Source organism: Cygnus olor, chromosome 5 (assembly GCF_009769625.2).
Source record: "Cygnus olor isolate bCygOlo1 chromosome 5, bCygOlo1.pri.v2, whole genome shotgun sequence".
In the NCBI taxonomy this organism is placed as follows: Eukaryota; Metazoa; Chordata; class Aves; order Anseriformes; family Anatidae; genus Cygnus; species Cygnus olor.
Window position 1 is genome coordinate 32,138,085 of NC_049173.1, and position 24,610 is coordinate 32,162,694.

Sequence of the window (24,610 nt, forward strand, 5' to 3'; positions counted from 1 at the left end):
GAGAGGAAGGTGAACATGAATGCTCAGAACAATGCAACTCAGAGGGTAATTGTCTTCAGATGAGTAAACACAGTAATGTCAATTAGAGAGGCTGAGTTACCAGCGTTTGACCAGTCTGAAATACTCACAACTGAAAAATGATGGTGAGAACTGAAAAGGTGTCAAAACAGCTGCAAAAAAAATAAATGTGCTTTCAAAATATGCCTTAGACACAGAGGTTCAAGGTGATAGATAATTTACTTGGCTTATTGAAAAGGCGGCTAAGACATTGACTTCAACATGTGATTCAAGTATTTAAGAGAACATAATTTTCATAAACTTCTCATACGTATATATTTAAGGTGAAGATAATCACATTGTTAGAGACTGCCACAAGTTGAGATTGTACTGCAGTGCTCAGGATTTTGATTTTACTATTTCCTGATATTTTTCAGTTCAAAGTCAAGTAAATCTTAGTAAATCCAGCCCTCTTACAAAACCAAAGTTATCAAAAAAACCCAACACTGACAACCTTCCTCTTCCACTGGGAGGGTTTCTTTCCCACCTGGATCTTCTGTTACCACAATCAGCCCATAAAAGCCATGTCCTTAGCAGCAGAGAGCAGAGGGTGCCCCGGAGCCACCCTACCACATGTGTGCAGAACCGCTGCGCATCACTCAGGCCTCCTGCCCGTGTGTTAAAGCATGTTCGAACACACCGGGCATGAGGTGTCTGAGAGCAAGCTATTTCCAGCAGCCCTCCTTCCCATGAAAACTTGGTGCTTCATGGGGACCGGGCCGCAAGCCAGCCTAATTGCTCTGGCAGCTCCACCAGCTGACTGCTTCCTGCTGCTATTTTTCCCAGGGGCCTTCGGCCCCTTCAGTACCACGTGACTTAATCAAACCTGAATGCCCTTCTGGAAGATATGCAAATGATTTTTCAGTCACACAAAAGCGTTTTGGCTCGATACTGGTGTTACTAAGTGACGTTTAATGATGTGCTATACAGGTCAGGCTACATGGCCTAATGGTACTTTCTGGCTATAAACTCTACGAGTGTATTACTCTCTAAAAGAGGTTTTAAAACAAAATACTAGCATATTGCATTGTATTATCTAATTAGACTGGGCCAAGTGTCAACACAAAGCAATATGACCTGTACTTTAGGGCCAGGTCTGTCCAAATGGGAATTATGGCATTTATAAAGTGCTAGTTTGAGTTCAGCTGTGGTGCCACCCTCTGCAGCCCACCTCGCGTGTGACCTTGCAGTGGCGCAGTTCAGTGTGCTCTGCTGACAGAAACTAACTCAACCAGCACAAATACTACATAGCTTTCTGCCAGTTTAGCATGCTGAGACAGATCAGTACAAGAAGGGACAAGTGCTGGGGCTGGCATAAGAAGCATGTGCAAAGGCACTATCTAGCTAGCCAGCAATTAGATCGGGTTATGCTGACGTGGAACTGCCGCTTTAATTAAGGTATTAGTAGAATCTCAGATGCATTCAGAGAAGACATCAACTTCAGTTTATGATTTATCCTAGGCATATGACCAGAATAGGTTTCTCTTCCCTGTATAGCTCTTACCACAAGGAACTGCATCACTGGGATATCCTTAAGTACTGAGCTGAAGCTTTTTCCACTGCAAATTAGGATAAACCTGTGATGAATGTTTCATAGCCACATGAAGCATGCTAGTCTGGTTTTGAAGCCAGTTTAAAACTATTTGTTTGTGAGGAAAGATGAATTATGTTGCTTTCAAGGTAACAAAGGTACAATCCCTAAAAGAACAGGTTTCAACTTGCAGAATTCCATCTTGCTCTGGGCAACCCATTCACATTGCATGGTGGAGCGGTCTTGTATGTTCCCTTTGTTTGTATTAAAGATACAGCGAGGGATCCTAAAAATGCCTTACAGGTGATAACACTTAATATTGGACAACTCCACAAGATATGTGCATTTGCTTGGTACTTTCACCTGATACAATTAACTCAGAAAAACACTAGAGGTAATGCTAAGACAAAGACAGTATCAGTTGTTCTAGTTACGATAAGGCTTCTGGGATAAACTGGCAAGCATATCACTAGATGCTGGGATCAGTTGTTCCTAAATAATAGTGGTATATCTACCTTCTCCTGCCAGCTGCATGCCCTTGTATACTTTACTAGAATACTATACAGAACTCCACATAACTCATTGTTTATTTACAACCACTCTTCTCACATGCTAATGAGTGACACCAGCTCTTCAAAGAGAAGGAGAATCTGCTTTTCTTGCCAACTCACCCTTGGCAGACTCTGCCCTTGAAACAGAAGATTTCAGAGAGGGACTGAAGCCAATGAAAGGGAATGCAAGAGGATAGTATGATATGAGAAGAATGCCTGCAATTTCACTGGGAGAAGACCCAGCTGCCACTTACTTAGATGTTTCAACTCACACACAGATATTAACCTATTCCATCATCAAAAGGTACACACTTAGATACTTAATTGTCAGAAAATGCCAGGGAACAGGTCTTCCCCCTGTCCTCTAACCTGCTTATGTATTTATAATTGAAGGTGGCTGCTTTAAGAAATAATGCGATATACCATATTTTCTCCCACCCCCAAAAAAAAGGAAAATATCTCTACTACTACACCTTCATTTCTATTATGGACAAAGCCTACAAAGATAACGTAGTTACTGGCAGCTTCTTCAAACTGACCTTTGATTCGGATAAACTATGTTGGGCTTGGGACTTCTCAGCAAGCAAAAACCTAACATAATTAAGAATTTTGAAACTCTTCCAAAAAACAAACAAGAAAGCAACAATGAAGTAGTTTGACTCTCTTTTGTTGTATTCCAAGCTCCTATCAATCCACAGCGATGCATTTGTCCCTTTCCAAATCACTTGATGCTACTGAGAAGCAAAGGGATTGCACTCTGCTTTAGGAGAATGCATCTGTTCAGTGATGCTTTTTTTTTAAGCATTCAGACATGAAAATCACACAGTAAAAATGTAAAATAAGAGAACCAAAAGATTTCTTGGAGAAGTCACTTCCACACTAGGCTAAAACTGCAGAACATGTGTCTTCGGTAACTTTCCTGTACACTACTATAAGTGAAAAAATAACATAGTTACATATGCAGAAACAGGAGAACAAACTATGCAATGAATTTCAGTGCCACTGAGCATTTTAAGATATTAACGCTAGTGCAATCAGAGGTAGTGCAGTTAAAGCCTAAAGCGAATTTTGCAAAACGTCACCCAGTTGATTTCCAACTCATTCCCATTCACCCAGTTGATTCTGATCCGCTGTAAAGATTCAAGAAAAGTATGTGTATGCACTGTTCTTTACCTAGCGGCTTTAGGAGAAAGACTGTAAAATAAAAGAAAGCTCATCCATATTAATAGCCAACCTAAAGTCCAGATTGTGAAGCACCACACAAGGGTTCCCACCCCCCACCTTATTAATTTTCATTTCAGCATTACTAATTAGTCAATGACATTTACTGCCACTTATACCCAAACTTCCTTACTTTCTACTACACTCATCTTTATAATGAGCAAGCTAATTATATTTCAGACATCCATCATAAGCTACTTAACCTACTCTATTAGGGGGAGGGGAGTTGTCAGCCAGTTTTAACTTATAACTATCATGGGAAGGAGAGATAGAGTATGTTGGTTAAGATAATTGGATAATATTTTTTAAAGCTTTAAATTAGAATCACATTTATATTTTGCTACCTGCTGTTACATTAAGGTACACAGGCATCAAGGCTATAGACAGGTATAAAATTTCATACAAGTAGTTTTTTTTTTTTTAAGTTTTTGTAGCCAAGAATTGGAGATGATCACGTTTACAGTTCTAACAAGAATAAACTCAAACACATATAACATCAGTAGAACAAAAGTATGTATATTTCATCAGGTAGGTCTCGATTTGTACAGTGGAGGTCTATTAGTGGGTATTCAGTGGGTATCTATTTCTTTGATAGTAAATTTGACCATTTATCACTTCCACATGCTCCTGTCACAGTTCATGGCTCTTTTTGTTTGCCAAATCAGTTGTTTCAGGGGATGTGTCATAAATCTGATTATTAAAGTAATCCAAGTTAAAAATAACCTATTAAAAATCGGTAAAGAAGTAGTGAAAGGACAGAACACTATACTGACTATATCTGTCTAATCCCACAGTTTAAGAGAAAAAAAACAAAAAAACTTTTGGAGAAAAATCAGCAGTCCACAGGCCACTCTAGCTTTATTCAAGTCCCCAGACATTCTGTATTGCACTTCCAACTACAGCAGATGTGAGCTCATCTAAGAGGCTAAATCTAAAGTATTTTTTGTGAGTTATAACTTCCAGTTATTTCTCAGTGTTGTTGCTTTTGGTTGGTTGGTTTTTTTTCTCCTCAAAACCATCACAGATGGCAAACAGAATGCAAAATTCTCTTCAGGGCTCCAGGTGAATAATATCCATCATAACTGAACTTACCTTGAAGCTATTTCAAGCCCAAAATTATCTGTATGAGGTTCCTAACAAGTAGATGAATCATTCCTAGATAACTCAGTAACTTGAAAACTCAGTATTTTGAAGAAAACTCTCTATTTTCTTTAAATCCTCTCTTCTACAGAAATACAAGCTATTTCATCCTGTAATTATTTATCTTTGCTTATATTTCCTCAAAAATGTACTACAGACTGAAAATAAGATTTTAGACTAATTTCTGGCTATAGCATGAACAATGAGGTTCCACACAGATTAGGCTGTAAGGAACGTACATCTGTGTAAGATGACACGGTTAACTTGCTGATGATTCAGACTCCTCTACAGTTACTTACAACTATACTCCAGTTACAGATTGATCATTGCTGTGTAACTGTAGAGGTTATGTAAATTCCTTTTGCAATGTTGCCTGCAAATGACCTTATAAGTCATATAAATAATTTTCTAATGAGAGTTAAATTACTAGCAAGCAAATATGCAGTATTCTGAGGATGTTTAAAATAAGAGATTACCTCAACACTTACCTAAGCCTCTTCTCAAAATACCTTACAGCCATTCCTTAGAGGTTATTGAATATTGAGGTCTGTGCTCTGCAGGGTGGTCATAAGCCACCGTTCTGTTCTTAACAGTCAGAAACACAATGATACAAATACACACAAATTAAGTATCAGATGTATTTCACCAATACCTAATTTTTTAATAGCCATTTAATAAATGCTCAAATACAGATACATCAAGAAAAGCATCAAGGCAAGGAAACAAATTTCAGCTTTCTGGCTAAAAAACATTGGTCTACTTCATCTCTGTTGAAAATACGCTGGGTCTGAAAGAGTTCAAGATGATTGTGCATGTTGTGTGTGATAGTTTTCTGCAACCAAACCACAACAAACAAAGCTGCCACTTTCATATTTCCTTTCTGCAGGTTTAGTTAGTTTTTGCATGAATAGATAAAGCTCTTGAAATCCCATTCTAACTATCAAAAAGTATTTTCTTCCTTCTTTCAGAACTTATTTTACTATCATCCAAAGAGCTGTTAAAAACCAGAAAAATTCCCATAGGAAAAAACTTCAGAGTCTGAGTTGGGGAATGGCAAGAGTAGGGGGAGGCAGAGGGGAAGATGAGAAGGAAGACTGATTATTAAAGTTTTTAAATGTCAAATGCTTACACTGCTTTACTCATTCTTTGTGTATTTAAAGAGTTATTATTTTAGCAAAAGGAAGAAGCAATGAAGTTTGCATGCTCCTCTGTTGAAAATTAACTGCTTAATACTAATAAAACAAATGAGAGTTCATTAAAGCCTTGATGCTGTCAAACTTGATCTATACAGACTTCTAAGTAGTCTCAGTTTTACTTATCTAGCCAAAACTCTTATGTCCAGACTACTCAGTCTGATTCAACAGGTGGAAGTCCAGGTTATAAATAGGAAAACAGAAGCGCACTGAGGTTAAGTGATCTGCCCAGGACACAGCCTAATAGGATTAGGATTCAGGAGTTGCCAGTTTGCGTTTCTTTTGCTTGTCCCACTGTTGCTCCACCAGATTATGTACAATGAGAAGAACAGGGAAGGAAGGAAAATGCTTACATCTTACACTTGGTGTCAACAAAAAACACTATCACACTATTCAATATCAGATATTTACCTACAGATTTGCTTTACATACATCTATACCACTTCTATAATCTGAAATAATACAAGTACACATGAACTAAACTATTTCATTTGAAATCAGCATAAGTTCTTGCAAAACAAATATCCAGACTCTGTGTATGTAGAAGGATATTGCAGATACAATCCTCTGGCAGATAAAGCAAAAGAAAGAATGGATAAAGTTTATGGTAGCTATCATCTATGCTAAAAAAAAAAAAAAAAGCTTCCCTGAAATGCCATCTTTAATTTCTTCATCTGCTAAAGCTGTCAGTGTTCACTTTCAGAGAAGCGGGTAGCATTTCACTAGATTTTTTTCACCTGTAACATTAGATCTCCAAGACGTCTTAGATAGGATTCCAAAAGAAATACTTCAAGAGATCATAAATTTGATTTCAGTGACTGTGGATTTGTTTCTTAACTCCCCTAGTCTAATAAGATTCAATATGATATTAATTTTCTTTCCCTTACTTAGCAGATACTTGAGATACAAAAGCTGTGGAAGATTTATAAGGGAAGAAAAGCATTTTGGAATCAAACACTTTCCTAAAAGGTTTATTTATGGGTACTACAGAACAGTGAATTACAAACTGAAATGAAACAGCATCATCAAAAAGGTGCCTTTTGCTAAGGGTTTAGTGTACTCCTCTGGGAAATGGCACATAAGTGAAATTGCAGAGTGGAAGGGTAATGCTTATGCTGTCCATACATTTTGACCTCAGGGGCCAAACTTAGAACCTCTAAGGCTGCTCTACATAAACTCCTAATATAATCAATAAATAAAGATTCATGGCACGATCCCACCTGAACTGTTCAAAGCTGCTGTTCAGACCACCCCTTCTCTGTTAGCTATAAAAGACGACTATGGAAACTCAATTTCTAGTTTGTGTATCAATTCCCATTGGAGAATTCTCTTGTATTCTCATGGGACAAGGGAAATTCTAATCAGATGTTAGGGGGGGGAAAAATCACAACCAGAGTAGTCAAACACTGGGACAGTTTACTCAGAGAGGCATCTCCAGGATTGAGGATGCTCAAAACTCAGCTAGGGAGAGCCCTGGGCCTGCTCAGAGGAAGGCACTGACCCAGGTGAGCCACAGAGGTTGCTCCCAACACAAATTACTCTCTACATCCTGCACATGAAGTCCAACTTTCCAAAAGTGTTTTCCTCTTTTTTCTTCCTGGTGACCTTCACACAGGTGTTCCTTATGCAGTCTATGCCAAGACTAACAGATTAAGAACCCTCTTCACCAATTTATGTCCTTTTTTATTTTTATTATTATATATTTATTCCTTTAGTTCAAAAAGGTTGAAAGTAACAGATGCAGCTCCAGCAGGTATTCTTCAGCTTTGGTTACTCAAGTGCACTTGCACAACTTTTCACTGCAGACTTGTTAGAGCCAGTGCCAAAATCTCACTTTGTTGGGTTGGAGATCCAAAGCTCAGCTCATAAACCTGTATTTCCAGATAAATAGCGAAGTATAACAGAGCCAGCTCAAGTTCTAGGCTTCTCCTCTCTAGGACTTAAACAGAAGAACTCAGACAACAGTTCTTCACAGAACAGATGTGCTCAGGAAATCTTTCACTAGACATAATGTGCAACTTACCCAGCAGTCTGGACCTAAGGGGATAGAACAGTATACTATTTTATAAGGTGGTCCCTTGAAGAACAACGTGTTTGAACATGACTATACTAGTTAATCCTTTGAAGTTATGGAGAAACAACAAAAGACTGAAACCTCTGTATAAAAGGAAAATAGTCTGAATTTACAATGATGGAAGATGAATAAAGGAGATACTCCAGCATACAAAGTAGTTTCTATTTTGAGCTCCTTCAAAACAGAAAATCTCTTGCCAATTTTACATTAGAAGCTAGCAACTTCTATACAAGGGGATTTGCTTTTTAAGTGACAAAGCTACCAGATAAACACCTGAATGCTTCTGAGCCAAGGTACATGCACATGAGATTACCAGGACTGTGAAAGAGGTACTAAGTATTTGGTTCTACAGTAAAGATGAATATGACAACATTTGTTAGCTAAATGACTTCTATTTTGCTCCAAAGATTTTGACTTGAAAAGCAAACAGTGAAGGGGGTTATAATATCCAACTTGAGAAGAACTAAAAAATACATCCTATGTCTGCATGCAGGCCATGCACTGTGGTATACTATTGTCGGTAAGCCAATGATCACTCAAAACTGTTACAAATTAAATAGAAACCAGCTTTTAAAAATAATTTATTTAAACAACATTGCTTCATAGTAATAGTTATGTTTTTCCTACTTGTCTCATGGTAAAAGAAGCCTATGTCCCTAAGGAAAACAATTTTAGCATATAAAACGGAATAAGTAACACCAAAAGTTCAGAGATCTTGATTTTACCTCCAACTATGTGAACTTCACCTAGTCACTTCATTTGCCTGTCTCACTTTCTGCAGCTGTAAAGTGAAAATAGTATTGTCAAGAGTTTGGGGAGGCTTCATTCCTAGACATCTGTAAAACATAGATACTCAGACAGGAGGTATAGAGAAGTATCATCCTTATTCACTGTTTTTAAATTAAGACATCGCATTTGAGGTTCTGTCTGTCACAAAAGAAAGCAATGAAACACTTCACAGCTCCTTAAGGACAACTGCACTAGCTCAGTCACTTCAAGGATTATAAAAAGTTTCCAATCAAAGTGGACAGAAAAATTAAAATTCTTTCAGGATTATTCAGAATATTCAGAATATTAAATGTTCATTATCCGAATCATGCTGTCTAGTCTCTGCTTTCCATTGTAGCTTTGCACAGTACAGTAATCCCTCGGCCATTGCTGGCAGAACCGAAGAAATATCTATTAGCTGAATGGAGAGTGGAGAAAGAAAAAATAAAGAAAAAGCTTTTGGTCTGACAGAAGACAGTGATGCAGAAACAGCATCACACCAAAAGCACTAACAGCTTGACTTCCTTGCAGATAATGTGTAAGTTATTCTGGGAATTATGTAAAGGAAATTTGACTGGAAAGTGGATGAGAACTTGCAATTTGTGATAACTCAACGCTGGTACGAAGAGTAGGAAGAAAAACAGTAATAGATAACCAGATACCAGGTCTAGAAGGAAACATATTTGAGAAACAGGTGATCAAACACAGATAAACTCAGGACAGCAGGATGATAATAAATGATAAAAAATGGGCAGGTAAAGGACTGAATAGAGGAAGGGATGAATACAGTTCAGAATGAAAATTTGTCCTACAGTTCTATGGAACAAAAAGCGGAAAGGCTGAAATGCCCTTTAGTATAATATCACCTTTCCTGACTTGCCTCCTCTCTCTACAAAAATGAACACTAGTAAAGCTTTGGAACCTGACATACTTGCACTTTCCACCACCACCAACAACAAAAAAAAATCCATTTCTTTTCAACCATTTGATTTCCTTTAGGTTTATCTACTCGGCTCCTTGTACTCTCCAATCCTTACCACTGCTTCTTCTCTTAAGCAACAGCAGGTTATTTTTACTATTACAAATAATACACAAGTTCTACTGAGGAATTTATACCAGTTTATTAAGTCAGCTGATGTAAATTTTGAGTGCTTCTGGGCCTAGACTTTAATGAAGGAAAACCTCAGAAGACAAGTTTTAACAAGTAGCTCTATGAGCACTGGAACTAACAAAGCTTTTCTCCTACAGATTTGTGGGTTTTGGCTAAACTGACATTAAAGCCAAGGAAGGTGTGAACTTCTGTTGAAGCTTTTCCTGCACCTGAAGCATTTCTAAGGTCTTTGTCTTTATACCTAAACAACCATTTCATGAAGTTTTCAGGGATTTATCCGATTCCTATTCTTCCGTCAAGTATAGTTGAAATCACCTACGAGATACTGAGAAAGGACACACAGAAAACAATCATATACACAACCACAACCAAGTCATACTTGAAGAGAGAAACTAAAACAGCACTTGTTCTAGAAGAACCAAAGAAGGCTGTGATGAGGCTAATTTCATAGATGTTTAAACCCTTATAAAAAGGAGACGAAAGAAAAAGCTATGTTTCTGACAGTCGCACCTGGTTTGTTAGCAAGCCCTCTGGTTTTATTTCTAGAGAAAGACTTCCTACTTCAAATCTCAGTGAATAAAAGAACAATGGGGTTTGGATGCTCTAGTTTAACAGGGATTTCTTGGTCACACTTAGTTTAAGGGTGGTCAAACACTGGAACTGTTTGTTCACAGAGATTATGAAGTCTGCATTTGTGGAAATATTCAAAACCCAACTAGACGCTGTTCTGGACAACATGCTCTAGCTGACCCTGCTTGGTTCCTTCCAACCTAAACAGTTTTGTGATTATGTTCAGGGTTTTCTACCCAATAGCGCCTTTCTTATCATACCCAAAACGTATTTCCTTTTTCAAAACTTAATCTTCTTTCTACTATCTTACTTGTGAGGGCAGAAATCACCTTGGAAACACACACCAGGCAGCAGTGATAAAGCCCCAGGCCTCATTCATGCATCTATCTTGAGTTATTTGGAGAAGCATACCCTATCGTGGCAGTCTCTAAATAGCACGTAAAACACACTGAAAATTCAGAAAAGAGTTTCCTACAGCATAGACATGCTGTTGAGAAGCCTTAGCATCAGTGAGCAGCACAGCAGAAAATTGCTCTGGAAGTATCAGTTACAGTTAATTATCCTTATGGTGTACTGAAAAAGACACTAAACACCCATTATTTATTTTTGGGGATTCTTTGTATCGAATACAAAAAACACATTTAGCTTTTTTTTTTTTTAAATCATGAAATGTAGCTATCTGTATGAGGAAAATCCACCTCACTGAGCTAGGCAATATTCCATACAGTTCTAGATAACAGTGAAATAAAGGGATTAAAGGGAGGGATTTTATTTTGGTAAAAGTATATCATAGAACAAGTCATTTCACTTCTCACTTTTTTTTCCCAATTCCATATTTTGCAATTTACAGAAAGGAAGGATTGTACCATCAGAGGTGAGGGGGTTCATGCTTAGTAAGACCGTGGAAGGCAAGTCACTCTCAGATCAGCTTGTGAAGGAAGATATCATACTGTACAATGTCAGAATCATGTGCTGATGAAAAATTCAAAATGGATCGAGCTTCATTCATAAATATCACCAACTATATTTCATAACTCATTTGCAGATTACAGGATTTCCGCAGTACTACCTTACTGCCATTTCACAAAGTAGTAGTAAGTAGTAGCATATCAAAGTACTAATCATGCATGCAGATCACTTCTACTGATATTCATCTAGAATTCTCACAGGATGCATAACAGAGCAGAATACAACTTTTTTTTTTTTTAAATCATATACAACACCTTTATTCATGATCATACTGATTTAAACCAGACTTACATAAGTTTAGTAAGGTAAGACAACTTTAGGGTGATGTAAGAACTCCTACACCTAGGCACAGCTGCACTGTTTAGCTAAACTAATTCAACATCACACCTTCAGTCAAACAGGGGCATCCTGAAGGGCACCAATACCTCAGACCAAAATGCAGAGCAGGGACTTCCTGAGAAATTATGAGTTTGTAGGCATTAATTACCTTGCCTAGTAGGAAAAGATTAGCTGGAAGAGTTCGGTAACTTTATTACAGGAATAGAAATTCAGCTTATATCAGTCCTTTTTCACCACAGGGAAAAATCTGTTCCCAAAAGAAATAAATGGCATTAACAAGCCTGTTTCACCAGAATAACTGCACTTAAAGTTTTTGGGAAGTATAACCAGTTGTGGAAGAAAAGTAACAAGAGTGAGAGACTGTAGTTGTCCATGCTCACAATCAACAAAGAGACCAAAACCCTTTTAGATAGAGATTAGGCCTCCTTCATCCTATAGGTCATGGTACATTCTAGAGTCAGGAGCACATTCTGTAAATCGAGTTAACTTACAAAAGCTAGGAAGCAAATTTACAGTGATGGAAACTATGCATAAAAAGAACACCAGAGAGAAAAGCTATAAGCAGCATCTGGGACAATAAAGGCACAAAAGACTGGTTCAGAGCAGCTGGATGACAATATTGAATAGATAGATAGATATAGATACACCTGCATTTATAATGACATCTGCTAGCACCTAGGCCACTTTGAAGAATTAACTGTATGTGTGTAAATGAGGTTCTTTATTCTGTTCACACTGAACAGGAGTACACATTCTCTCTTGATATTGCTCTTCCTCAGATTGCATCTACACTGCAAAGTAGCTCAGCACACATTCCAGAATTTATTCCACAGCAATGAGCTACACAGACTCAGCACAACAGCACTGCTCGTATGTCAGCTGACCTGCTGAGAGATAGCTAGTCTCAGGCTGCTGACAAAGAAATTCAACTCTGCAACTTTAAGGTCCCAAGCTAGTATCATGAGATAATGCTGAACTGTATGATATAGAAACATCGTCCTCAAGTTTTGATTGTCTACATAAACACTGCATTATACAGCACAGATGTATGCTGGAAACAAGCAGCTTGGGGAGGAATGTTTCATTGTTCAGTGAGAAGGATGAAGATAACACTTCTCTCAGTTAAGGCACTTTCACATCTCAAGGCAGGTTAAGAGCCAACAGTGGGTTGAAAGCAGATGTGGATTTCACAGAGGTTTTTGTTTTCCTACAACCTCTTTGCAGAAGTCACAATATAAAGAATCAAGAGGAAAAAAAAGGTGCTCATCTCCTTTCTCTGTCTCCCCCCCTCCTTTCTTTTAGCATCTCTGCTGCTGAAGAGTAGATGAGAAACACCATAAAACATACTAGTTAATGAAGCCAATGTTTCAAAGACCTTCTGCTGGATAATTGCCTATGCATGTATAGTGTGCAGATCACCTCTCAAAATTTGTCACAAGTGACAAAAGATAGAGACCAAGTTCATTTAATATAAAAAACATGGAGAGTTCAGAATCCCAGCCCAGATCACACAACTTAGAACTAGTTTTATTCCAGGGAACTTCCCCACAATTTGGAATACCAATTCTCCAGGCCCATAACGGAACCTAAAAAAGTCTTAAGCGACTTAATTGAAAAAATCCATTTCAGTTGGTTTGAATAAGGATGCTGTCATAGGGGTGGGCAACTTGCCAAAAGACTGCAAAGCAAATGGTAATAATGATTGTCAGTTGAATTTTGGATAATTGCTTAGCAGAATGCAACAATGATCACTGTGCACAAACTCATTCAAATGTTTCATTCTAACTGGGATGAAAAATAAAGAACATATTAACTTAATTTGCCAGTGACATAACCAGTGAAGTACTTTACTGTAAGATACAAATAGCCAGAAAAATGTTTAAAAAAAAAAAACAGAAAATTTATTGTTTTTCCAGAAAAAGTGTTATTAGAGAGACCTAGAATATGAAGTTATAAAGTTGAGAAAAAATTTGGAAATTAAGATGAGATGCTGCTTGTTCAAAGATATAGTTAAAAAGGAAATGCAACATTGAGGGGGAAGATTAGATAAGGATGACTTCTAGTGTACTATACTGAATTTCACAAACTGCATAGAGAAAGACTGAATTCAAGAAGAGGCTGGGTGAAGACTCGATCACTAACCTGTGTGTTGCTACTACTACAAGTGACTACTGCAGTGCATTTTGCATCTGTGTAAAGCAGATGATGTTTTAACTTACAATGATTGTAGATATACCTCACCATCTCTATAATGTAATCCTCTACTTATTTCTCCTCAGTTTCAGAAATCCTTTGTACTGATATTTCAGAGTCATCAGTGGTTCCAGAGACAGCTACATAAATAAATCGTAAGTAGTAACAGCTACAATTGTAGGTCAACGGAACTACCAAGTGAACCAAGTGAACTACCAAGTGATCAATCATTTCAGCTAAGGCCATTTCACTGCAGAATGAGCTTCCAGAGATCACTATATTAAAATCCATAGCTTAATCACCTTTAGGACATACCACAAGCCCTTACCAATTAATAAAAAACTTTCCTGCAATAACATTATATAAAGATCTAACTTGGTTTTAATAGCAAAAGGGAAAGGTAAGTAGATTCTGCATTTGCCTTGATCATCACTGTATCGTTCTATGCATCTCACTAAATAAGGGACTGCTTAAGCTATAATTGGAGTATAAAAACTTATGAGGGAGAGAGTAAAAAAAAAAAGAGAGGGAAGAGTTTAATATAGGGAATTAAATGTGGAAGTGTTAAGATGACATTAGCAAAGGAAGAGGTTTCAGAACCTCAAGAAAGTAATCTTGTCAGTGAAATGCATTAAAATGCATCTTTCAAAGGAGCTGGGAGAACAGTGTTCCTTCTAGCTCTTCTCAATCTTCAAGTTACATGAATCATACAGATATGGTACTTCTTTAATTTTTCTGAGGAGTCTAACCTTCCTGGTGAACCCAAGAAGACCTAGTCAGAGTCGCATATCACTCTTCTCATTCCCTGACAGAGATACGAGATACGTGCTTGTGATAATTCTTCTCTCCAGAAGCTCCAAAAGTAGTTAGACTTTCAATTTCTTAATTCAAGTGTGCGGAAACAAAGCCATTACACCATGTGATGCAAGTGAAAGAAACAAGATAAGTATAGAAGATTTTATTTCAATACAAGCAGTAACAGTACTTTGTCTGAAGGGGAGGTAACAGCCTGCAAAAAGGATTCTTAGCCAATATACTCCAACATACTTTCTGCAGCAGTTTTATGCTTCAGTGCTGTGTGGATCTAAATAAAGTGACAACCACCCCTGCATGGAAGAATAACATCCTGTATCTGCTATTGAACCATTCTAGACTATATCTAAAGTATCAGACAGGAACTATTTTTCCTGGAGGTAATTTTAAGTTGAAGGTTGTTAAAAAATAAAAAAAAAAAAAAAGAAAGAAAGAACAAAAGAAAAAAAAAAGAAAAGAAAAGCTGTTGAAAAGCACCAAAGAAAGCTGGGTCTCTAGAAAAAAGTGCCAATGATCCTGACTGAGCTTTCTGTTTGCTTCTCAATACATCAGGCCTGGAACAAGTTTCTCAGTGCAAAATTTCTCTAATTGGCTGGAAAGCATTTAAGGAAAAATCTTTTTAATTAAAAACAGAGAACCAAAAAGACATGAAAGCCATGGGGGTTGGGAGAGGCATATGTTGACCTTATGAAGCTTCACAGCAGAACTCTGCAGGGGCTGTTTAAACTGAGAAAGCACAGTTTTAATTAAAGAGTCCTGAGGAACAGACAATTCAAAAGAGCAGGTCAGCTAGATTCCAAGAGGTCAATTTAAGCATAAGAAGAGGGAAAACAAGACTTCTGGTCATTTTGCCTTCCTCTGGGAGAAATCTGTTTCTAACCAAGCATTATGCTCTGTGTTTCTCAACACAGAAACTGGCTGTCCCTCTGACCACCTCCATGGGTGTTGTGTATCATCGGTAAGTGTTTAAGGGATGGAAAAAATTTTGTGAAGTCCACCCCAGTTTCTTGACACTGGGTCACATTCTAAAATAAACCCAATTGTATTTTTTCCCCAGCGCATGGAATCCCAGATATGCTTATGCATACTTGAAAACAAAACTCTGAACTTTGCTAAGCTTTGAAAAACAGTGGGAAACCCTGTCAAAACCAGATCCATTATATCGCCAAACTGAAATCCTCCTCCTTTTTCTTTTCCTAAACATTTTCTTTACTTTTTGAAGTATGTTATGTTACTAACACATTTAGTGAAGCTAGTGATTTTTCCTTGCTCTTTGAAGACAAAATGAAAAATAAATCCAGTCTCCAAACAAGAGAACGTATGAATGGCAATGTAACTAAAACTGATCAAGTATTAGGGCTAACATAAAAAAAAAAAAAACTAATATAAAAGCTGCTTCATTTCTCCATGAAGAAATGCATTCCCTTAATTCAAAAGGATAAGGAATTAAGCAGAAGAGTGGTATGTGCAGGCTGCCAAGAGAAACAATTTTAGTTCATTTCAGTTAGCGTATATAGGGGTCTGCACATACACTGATTATGAGTTCAGATAGATCTCTCTCTTATTGGCCCTTTGAGAACTCACAGCTAGATGCATCTGCTTGGGTGAACGAAGTGCACCCAAGTCAAGACATGCTTATTTCAAGAATTATAGATGAAGTAGTAAATTGTACAAGGAGAATTTCACTGCATTGAGCAGGAGCAATTAGCAGCCAGATTAACTGGTCAGTTCACTCATTTGTGAAATATTGTCTGCTTTTCTAAAATCCCAATTAAATTCTCAAAACGGGGAATTTTTATTTATTGAGTTTTTATAAACTTAGGAATTGCATTGTCTCATAGATAGTACATGTTTAATCTTATTGTCCCTTGCTTTATCCAGCTAGAGTGCAAACTTTGATGCAAGTTCTCGTTTGCATTGATCTATATCCTCAGAGCTGGCATTTATGCAGTTTGTACCCACTGCAGATGGAGAGAACTAAGAAAAAGCCATCCACTCACTTCTAAATGAAACTGAAAGTAAATGAAAGGGATGGCTGGCACTAAATACATTTATGGCAAAGGAATTAACAACAAAAACCTTCCATTCACCTGACATAGTGCACCAAATGTAGAGACACTAATTCACTTCTCAGAAGCTATATTCCAGTGTTATCTGGAGCAATACTGCTTCTAATTCCAGAACTGGCAGGTTGTTTGCCCTGTCATCAGTTGCATGGTGTAGAATTATCATAAACAAAGTTTCTGAACAGGATTCTAACTTTTCTACCTCTTGTACATAATTAAGTTAAAATTGTCCTAATTGTATCAATGTAAAATGACATGCTGTAGCAACAAACTGTCTTTATGTAGAGTTATGATTCCATGAAAACTCATAACTATGTTTCTTTGATACATACATACAGTCTTGCATTCTCATTCAGTTATCATAAAGAAACAACTAATTTCTGGAATAATCTAATTAGAAGACACCCCACAAGCCACGCTTCTAAGGAAAGCTCCAAGTTGAAAGTCTTACTTGTTTTGGGTACCACTTAGTTTGACTTTTTCTATTGTAACAAGACACATTTTGTAGTTTGGATCACCAAACTAGCTTCTGGTTGCTGTCATTTGTTGTGTAACATTATTCCTTCCTGCATTCCCCTAAGAACAACGTATTTCAGAGAAATATATCCAAGTCTAGTCTATGCCTGAGAGTGGTAACAATCATCTTTCATCCATCACCTTGCACAGGCTAGGTGGCAGCTGCTTCTTAGTAAATTGAGTTTAGTGCTCAAGAGACCATGGATGTACTGAGTTCTCTTACGCACAAGTATAGCAGAAATATTTTGATTGCAGACACACAGGGAAATTCCTTTAAGAAATGAATGCCTGTTACATGATGCACAAGGGACAGGAAGCCCAGAGCAAGTAAAACTAAAATGAATAAAAACAAGGTTCCAGATTACAATTACTGCCATAGAACCAGAGAAGTTGGACTGAATGGCTGAAAATCTTGTCAGCAGCTTCTCTTACATGATGCATTTCTGCCTCTAATTAACTTAAAAAGAAAACATATATAAACAATGTATAAGTATACAGGTAAACATATCATATTTGCTTAGACTAATAAGTACAGCCACTGGACTTTGAAGTCAGAAAAAATATATCCTAAACTCTTTTAAAACCATAACCAGAGTATAACAGCATTCACCCGAGTTTTTGTTCTTATGGTCCTCCCTTTCCTTTCAAAGTATCTTGGTGGTTACATTTTCATCCAATACCTTTTCCATATTCACATAAAACTGCTCTGAGTATTGACTTATTATGTAGTCAAAACTTTTTGGTTCTTTCTAGCAAATCCAAGTATCTATCATCTGGCAAAGTCAGATGTTAGAGAGACAAAGTCTGGTGAGAACTTGCATTGGAAGTACAACAATTGGTACCTTCCATCAGATAGCTTCTTCTCATTTTGTCAACAAGGTTCACCACTGAGAAACTGCAGTTCTGGTGGATGACTTCTTCACTGTCATCTCTCAACTCTACTACAGAAACATGTTCCAGGAATCTGTACTCTATCTTTCCTGACCAAGATCTGACCTTACATTATAGATGTCTTCACTGCATACTCATTAGATTAGTACCATACAATTTACCTGGTATCTTAGAGGTATTACCCCTGAACCAAAATAAATGATTTAGAACATAACAGAACTATCACTAGCAAGAAGGTGTTACAGACAGCATATCTAGTCACTTCAGTAGCTAATTAGAGATTTTGTCATGTTTAACTACAATTGTCAAATTTCAAAGGATCTAAAATGGCATATGTCAGAAGTCATCTCCTTATTTATACTCCTGGAAACTGTTCATCATAATCAGAAGTCTTGCAAAGCTTAGCCAGAAGTTGAGTATTTATCTGTATTTACAAAGATGGCTCTAGTCTTCCCTGCAACAAGAAGTGAGGCTGAATATCTTGAAACAAGTGGGGCTCATAGTCAAAAAAAAACAAACACTGAAGTTCATATTTGTACAGCAACATTTAGTATGTTTGCTTAAAATTCTAAACTAAAAACCAAACCGAAACTTAATTTTAGTTGCATGTAGTTACATGAGTTTATTTTGAACTCTGGCCAGTTCTCCAATACCTAATCTACTGTGCGCAGCATAAGAATAGCTAGACAAGATAGAATGGAGCTGAATGGTTATTTTGGCATTGAATCTTTTTCCTTGTGGGTGGGGTTGGGGAAGAGGTCACACAGCTGTCAGTGGTCCCTGTTCCGTACTCATCAGGTTCCTGTAATGTCATCTAGGAGATGTTCCAGGACTAGCTCAGGCACAGTTTAGGTGCCCGCGTTCACCACCCTACAGCCCAACACCACTATAACTCCTACCTCCTGCAGAGCTCATGGTCAAAACACTTGGCATTTATTGCTCTCAGTTTGAATGCAGAGTATGAAGCATATCTCCACAAATGCTATCCCGCTCCCATCCACTGACGCCCAGCACTTTTTTTTTCTTTGCATCCCCATGCACAGGCCCACAAATGTCCTCCCTCCGATCTGTTGTTGCTCAACATGCTGTTCTGTAATGGAAGTAGCACAGGCAACAAGGTGCCCCTATGCTAATTTAATATTCCACAGGCTACTGTGATGATGTTTCCCTTTTTACAGCATTAGAACATTCAGCCAGTGTGCAGTGTCAGTATTTGTATTGCACTAATACCTAGCTAACAATTTTGATGTCAATGTAACAAGATAACAGCAGATGCTGGAATACTTGCCTCCGTTTTTCCCCACTGTTCGGAAACATCTCCAGAAGGTCCGAAGAAAAGATGCTCTGTTATGAGGGGTAGCTTGGACAAAGCTGAACTCACGGAACAAAATGTGTGTTCCTTGACGCACACTGTTAAAACTGTGGAGATAAAGTAAAAACAACAAAACGTTAGAAAGCTGAACCAATGTGAATGTTCTGGGGCCAGCTGGAACAGTAGCAAAAAACCACTGGCAGTTATATTTTGTGAAACCAAATCTCTAAAGCTTATATCCATCTGTTCTCTAGAGAGAAGACTATTTGCAAAAACCACACATTGAAACTTAATTATAGGAATTAAGGGTTTGTCAAAGTAAAATTCATTCTAAAGAATCCCAGTAAGGGGTGTCCAAGAGCCACTTAAATTCTTGAGACCAATCCACTGGAAAATGACTGGTTAAGAGTTACTGTTCTTTGTCTGACCAGAAGATGCCTTTCCTTTTAGCACCATTTGAATTTCACTGCTATTGCTATTCTCACCAGTTTTCCCTGAAGCCACAAAAAAACCACACCAAAAAACAACAAAAAACTTCTTCAACAGAAGTCTCAAGATTTTATTTCTAGGTTACTTGACTGAGACATGACTGTACTGAATGTATGAAATCTGCTTTAGTTGTCATGAAAACTAGACTGGCACCTCCCTAAATAACACTTTGCACTGGTGCATTTTGAAAATAGTAGCTGGTCATTACAATAGAGAGTCAGTTTGATATTCACAGTCTTGTATTTTAGTACAAATTTCTCATATTTGACTTGTAAGCACTTCAGGCTAACTTCTTATAGTAAACATTTGTCTTAAAAAGGTTTCTCTGAAGTGTAAGAAGCTCTCCTTTGGGTATGGTGGAGCTCAGCATGTAAGAACAATAGAAATGCAAATACAAACATTATATACCAAAGGTACAATGACAGGGTTGCCTCAAAGATGGATTTTGTGCATTTCACTCTGAATCATGCAAGTGGGACAAAAGCTTTCAAACACTCCAGAGAGATCATTAAAAACATTCACATGGGACAGCAGCTTAACTTGCCTGCACAGTGGAGAATTAATGAAAAGATACAAGCTTATCTTTCATCACAGCAGAACCTCTCCATAGGTAGCATCTCCGCAACAGAAAAAAATCCAGTGGTCAGTGGGAGCCCGTTCAGTTTGCCATTTTAAAATCATCTTCTTAAATATAACTAGTTTCAATCACCTTTTTATGCTACCTAGTATAGAAAAGGGCCTCATTTTTCAGAGAGAATTATACCAGAGATAAGAAAAATTAAAGCCATATTATCAGTTTTGGGGGATGGGAGGGTGGAGTGGTTGTAGCCCTCCTATTCTGAAGGGAATGCAACTCTTGTAAAATAAGTACAACCACATTATGATTAAGAAACACTCATCCTTGAATCCTGGAAATCAGGAATACTTTCTCTTCTGTAAATATTATGGACAAATTGATTATTTCACATTTATGAAGCCTTACTCATGTACCAGTGCTGTGCAAGCCAGAGAAAAAAGCACAGACATCGTAGCAAGAGATTTAAGTAAATAAGTAGAACCTGTGTCTGATCAAAATATACCAAAATTAGAGGAAAGGGCTCCCATGACTATCATTGTAAGTGAAGAATATTCACTACAAAGTGGTATAGCTCATTATTTAGAGGGAACAAGTACAGAGTAAGGGAAAGTAACTTGCTTTAAATCCCACAAAGCAACTGTGACAAATCTGGAAATGGCATTTCAGATCATCTCATCCCAAACCACAACCTATAAGACTTTTTTGATTTCTTATTTGCATTATTCTGTTGATGATTTGACAGGCTGATGGAAAAAAAAGAACGGTACAAATGAAAAAGAAGCAGCTTGGTATAATTGAAGAAGGCAGCTTTCAGAAAGATGATACATAAGGGAGATATATAGGAAGAGAAAAAAAGATGAAGGCAAGAGTACAGTTGTACAGACCCCTGAGGGAACGAGAAGGAATACTCAAAGTTTAAATCTGAGAAAGAAATGGGGAGGGTTAGCTGCACAATGATTTATCTAAATGTACCCAAGTTGTGTTGCTCAGAACAACTACAGTACCTACACCAGCTGGAAGCAAATCCTGGCACATCTATAAGAGAAAGTTCCAGACATGAAGCTAACATACTATTAACTCACAGCAGACAGCTCTGCTATATTACTCCATAGTCCTAATAAGAGAAAACTCAAGTCACTTGGATTTTCAGCACGGGATGGCTCTAAAGCTAGCAGGCAGAAGGGTATGATATAATTTGTTGTTGCTTACTTGGCTGCAAGAGTGGGTGGATATGTTGGAACATAGCACACCTGCATGTACTGACAGCCAAGTGCCGTCAGCTAGTTGAGAAAAGAGGTACATTACTTCTTTCGTTCCTCATTTCTTGCAATAACATTTCATTTAACTATACAGTGGGAGGATTTTGCCCCAAAAGCTCAAGTCCGCAACCACAGGAGTTAGAGTGTTATCTCTGTTAAGATGCCGCATTTCAGAAATCCTACTTTACAAATTCTTTTTTTATAGTTTGCAAGTGCTCAGCTCAAAGGAGAGCGCCACCTCCTGCAGCTCACAGTGGAGCTATCCAGCAAGCAGCCAACTGACAGATCAACAGGTCTGTTCTCAGGCAGGGTCAACACCACTACCAGGGACAGGAACTATCCATTTCAAACACACTACGTATTTTATAGTACTTACAGTAATTATTTTATAGCGGGTAGAGGGGCAGTACACATCTAACACTGCCACCTTTTCCTTAACAATTATCCAGAGATGAAGTTACCATTGACGTGGCAAGTAGTAATGGCCTGCAGGTAAACTCTGCTGAAAGCGAAAGAAATGGTGACTACCAAAACCTATTGCAGTTATTTCAACTGCATGTCTGCAGTGTGACCAACACATTACCTTTGATTTTAATATACTCTTGAACAGATGTCTTTTCCAGTTTCTTTTGAACACAGAAATAAAAGAAACTGCCCTCCCAGAGGAACGGTTTAAGTAAGCCAGATATCAACTGCAAGACAACAAACTTAGCTCAAAGATTCTCAGCAAGTTTAACAGCTACTGAGGTTCCTCCCTTAGGATTGCTCAGTCTTTCCTCTATCTGTCCTCCTCTCACTGAACAATTCATACCCTTAGCACAGTCAGGTGGCCATAGCTCAGCAGAACATCGTGCAGGAGAAAGACTTACAAACAAACTAGGCTATCTTAACAAGCTGTTAGTTTGTCCTCATTCATTTGAAAGTGGGCTTGTGAACCTAGAAATACAAGCTGGGAAAATAACTTCTCACTTATCTGGTTAACTCCTTCTTTCCCCCCTTTCAGGCGTTCAGCGTGGCCATTTGCAGAGAATCCTCCTGGAAGGAAGCTTTGAAAGTTTTAAAGTCTCCTACTGCAGAATATTGGCCCTCTAGGTTACCGGTAAACAGTGTAGACAAATTAGAACATTAACAAAAGTTACTAATGACATGATTATATTTGTCTGAAATAAAAACTGAGACTAGACATTGAGTTGAACGTTCATCAGTTAACACCAGTTTGCTGCAGACACTTATATTTCGCACAAGAATTGTTACACAACCGGGTACTCAGTTAAGCTTCTCATTCGCTTAAGAGAATATTCTGGAGAAAGATGAGACAGATTTAAAGCAAGGTTCTTGCTCAATGGGAAACTTTGAAGAAGCTTTTGCAGTAGGGAACTAAAGGTCTTACTTCTTCACTCTTTTCCATCATGTGCCCTAGAGCAGCCAACCCAGGGAATCAAACCTCTTCCGATGCCACTGCTGAGAAAGCTGCATCTCGCAGCACACCCAGTCCACACTTGGGGGATGGCACGTGCATGGGAGAGGAAGAAAAAAGTTTTGGGAGGAGACTGATAAAACGGCCCCAGCTCTCAGAAATGGCTGTGCTGGGAACCCTAGCACTCAGGTGCTGCTTCTCCAAACAGAGCTGCTTTCAGTAAGGCTTTGTCTTTTGTGTAATTACATTTCGGCAACTTGCCAGAGTTCAGAAACTTTCAAGCACTCTTTTCAAACCGTTGGACTTCTAAATAGATTGTAGAAGTCCCAGGATGCTATGGTAACATCCCAATTGAAACCCACTGCAGTAGTTAGCCTCTGCCTGCTGAACTCGGGCAAAGCCAAACATGCACAATGCAGAGAGAGCCCCGTGCCCCGCAAAGGACAGAAGTTTGCCAGCGCCCTGCTGTCCCCCTAGCAGGTGCCACCTTTGGTTACTGAATGCGTTCTCAGGGCCCCTTCTCTACTAAAGCAAGGAACAGGGACCGTTATTCCTTAACTTACACCATACTGCTTTCATTTTCCACCGAGAGCATGATGAAGGAGGAAAAGCTCACTTTGAAGGCTTATGCTGCTTCTGCAGAAGACCTGATGTCAACACTGTGGGTATTTCAGGGTTCATTTTGCTTGAAACACGCTTTGGGCTGGCTCTGGTTTGGTATCCTGGACTGCATGCTCATTTGCAGTTGGAACACATCTTTCAGTTTAGTTCATCTGAAAGGAACCCGGGTCACGAGCTCCAAGTCTGCTTCATGGTGTGAACCAAAGCACAGTAAGCAGGGATAATCAGGAGTATTAGGATTAGAAACTACGGTACAATGGGTAACAAAGAACTAGCTCTAGCAATAGAAAATACTGGAATTCAAAAGGCCTTAAAACTCAGGCAATTTCTGTTGTTAAATAACTCATCCACACACATCCCGAAGCAACCAATCACACTTACCCAAGGTTTTGTTCCAAAATAGCAAAGTGAGGTTTACCTTGCCTGGAAAGAGCCCAGAGAGGCAACACTTAAAATAGTGAGCATCATTGAGAAAAAAATCCCAGACATACTGTTGTGATGAATAAACTACTGCTGAGCATAGTTCAATGTAAGATTGCTATTCTTCACCTATTTAAGTTCACTTGACTATGTGCAAGATGCAGACCAACCACTGGATTATTTCTTTAGCTATCACTCTTGGAAGGTAGCATAGAAATATTAGCATTCCTCAATGCAAAGCTGTTGTACCGAGTGCTTTTTGAAATTCCAGAGATATTAAGATTTAGGACAAGGAAGTCAGCCACAAGGAAATCAACATCTTCCTCTAATGAAATTAACAGTGTTTTTTGGACACTTCCTCTGAAATGTGTTAATGGTATTAAGGTGAAACGGATACTGAAAGTTATTGCTGATGGCTGACTTTAAGGAAAAAATCCTTTTATAACAACTGGGCAGATAGGAAATCATTAACACTTAACATTTTGGTGAGACTGAGTGATGTAACACTGCAA

The 24,610-nt window shown here is 38.1% G+C and overlaps 1 protein-coding gene across 2 annotated transcripts in view; it reads right to left on the reverse strand.

The window, feature by feature from the left end:
• Positions 1–24,610, reverse strand: part of C5H11orf49 (chromosome 5 C11orf49 homolog) — a 79,572-nt gene that overhangs the window by 33,897 nt on the left and 21,065 nt on the right. For both annotated transcript variants that reach the window (XM_040560070.1, XM_040560071.1), the window contains exon 3: positions 19,292–19,422. In XM_040560070.1, the coding sequence (XP_040416004.1) occupies positions 19,292–19,422 (131 nt within the window). The remainder of the gene's footprint in view (positions 1–19,291; positions 19,423–24,610) is intronic.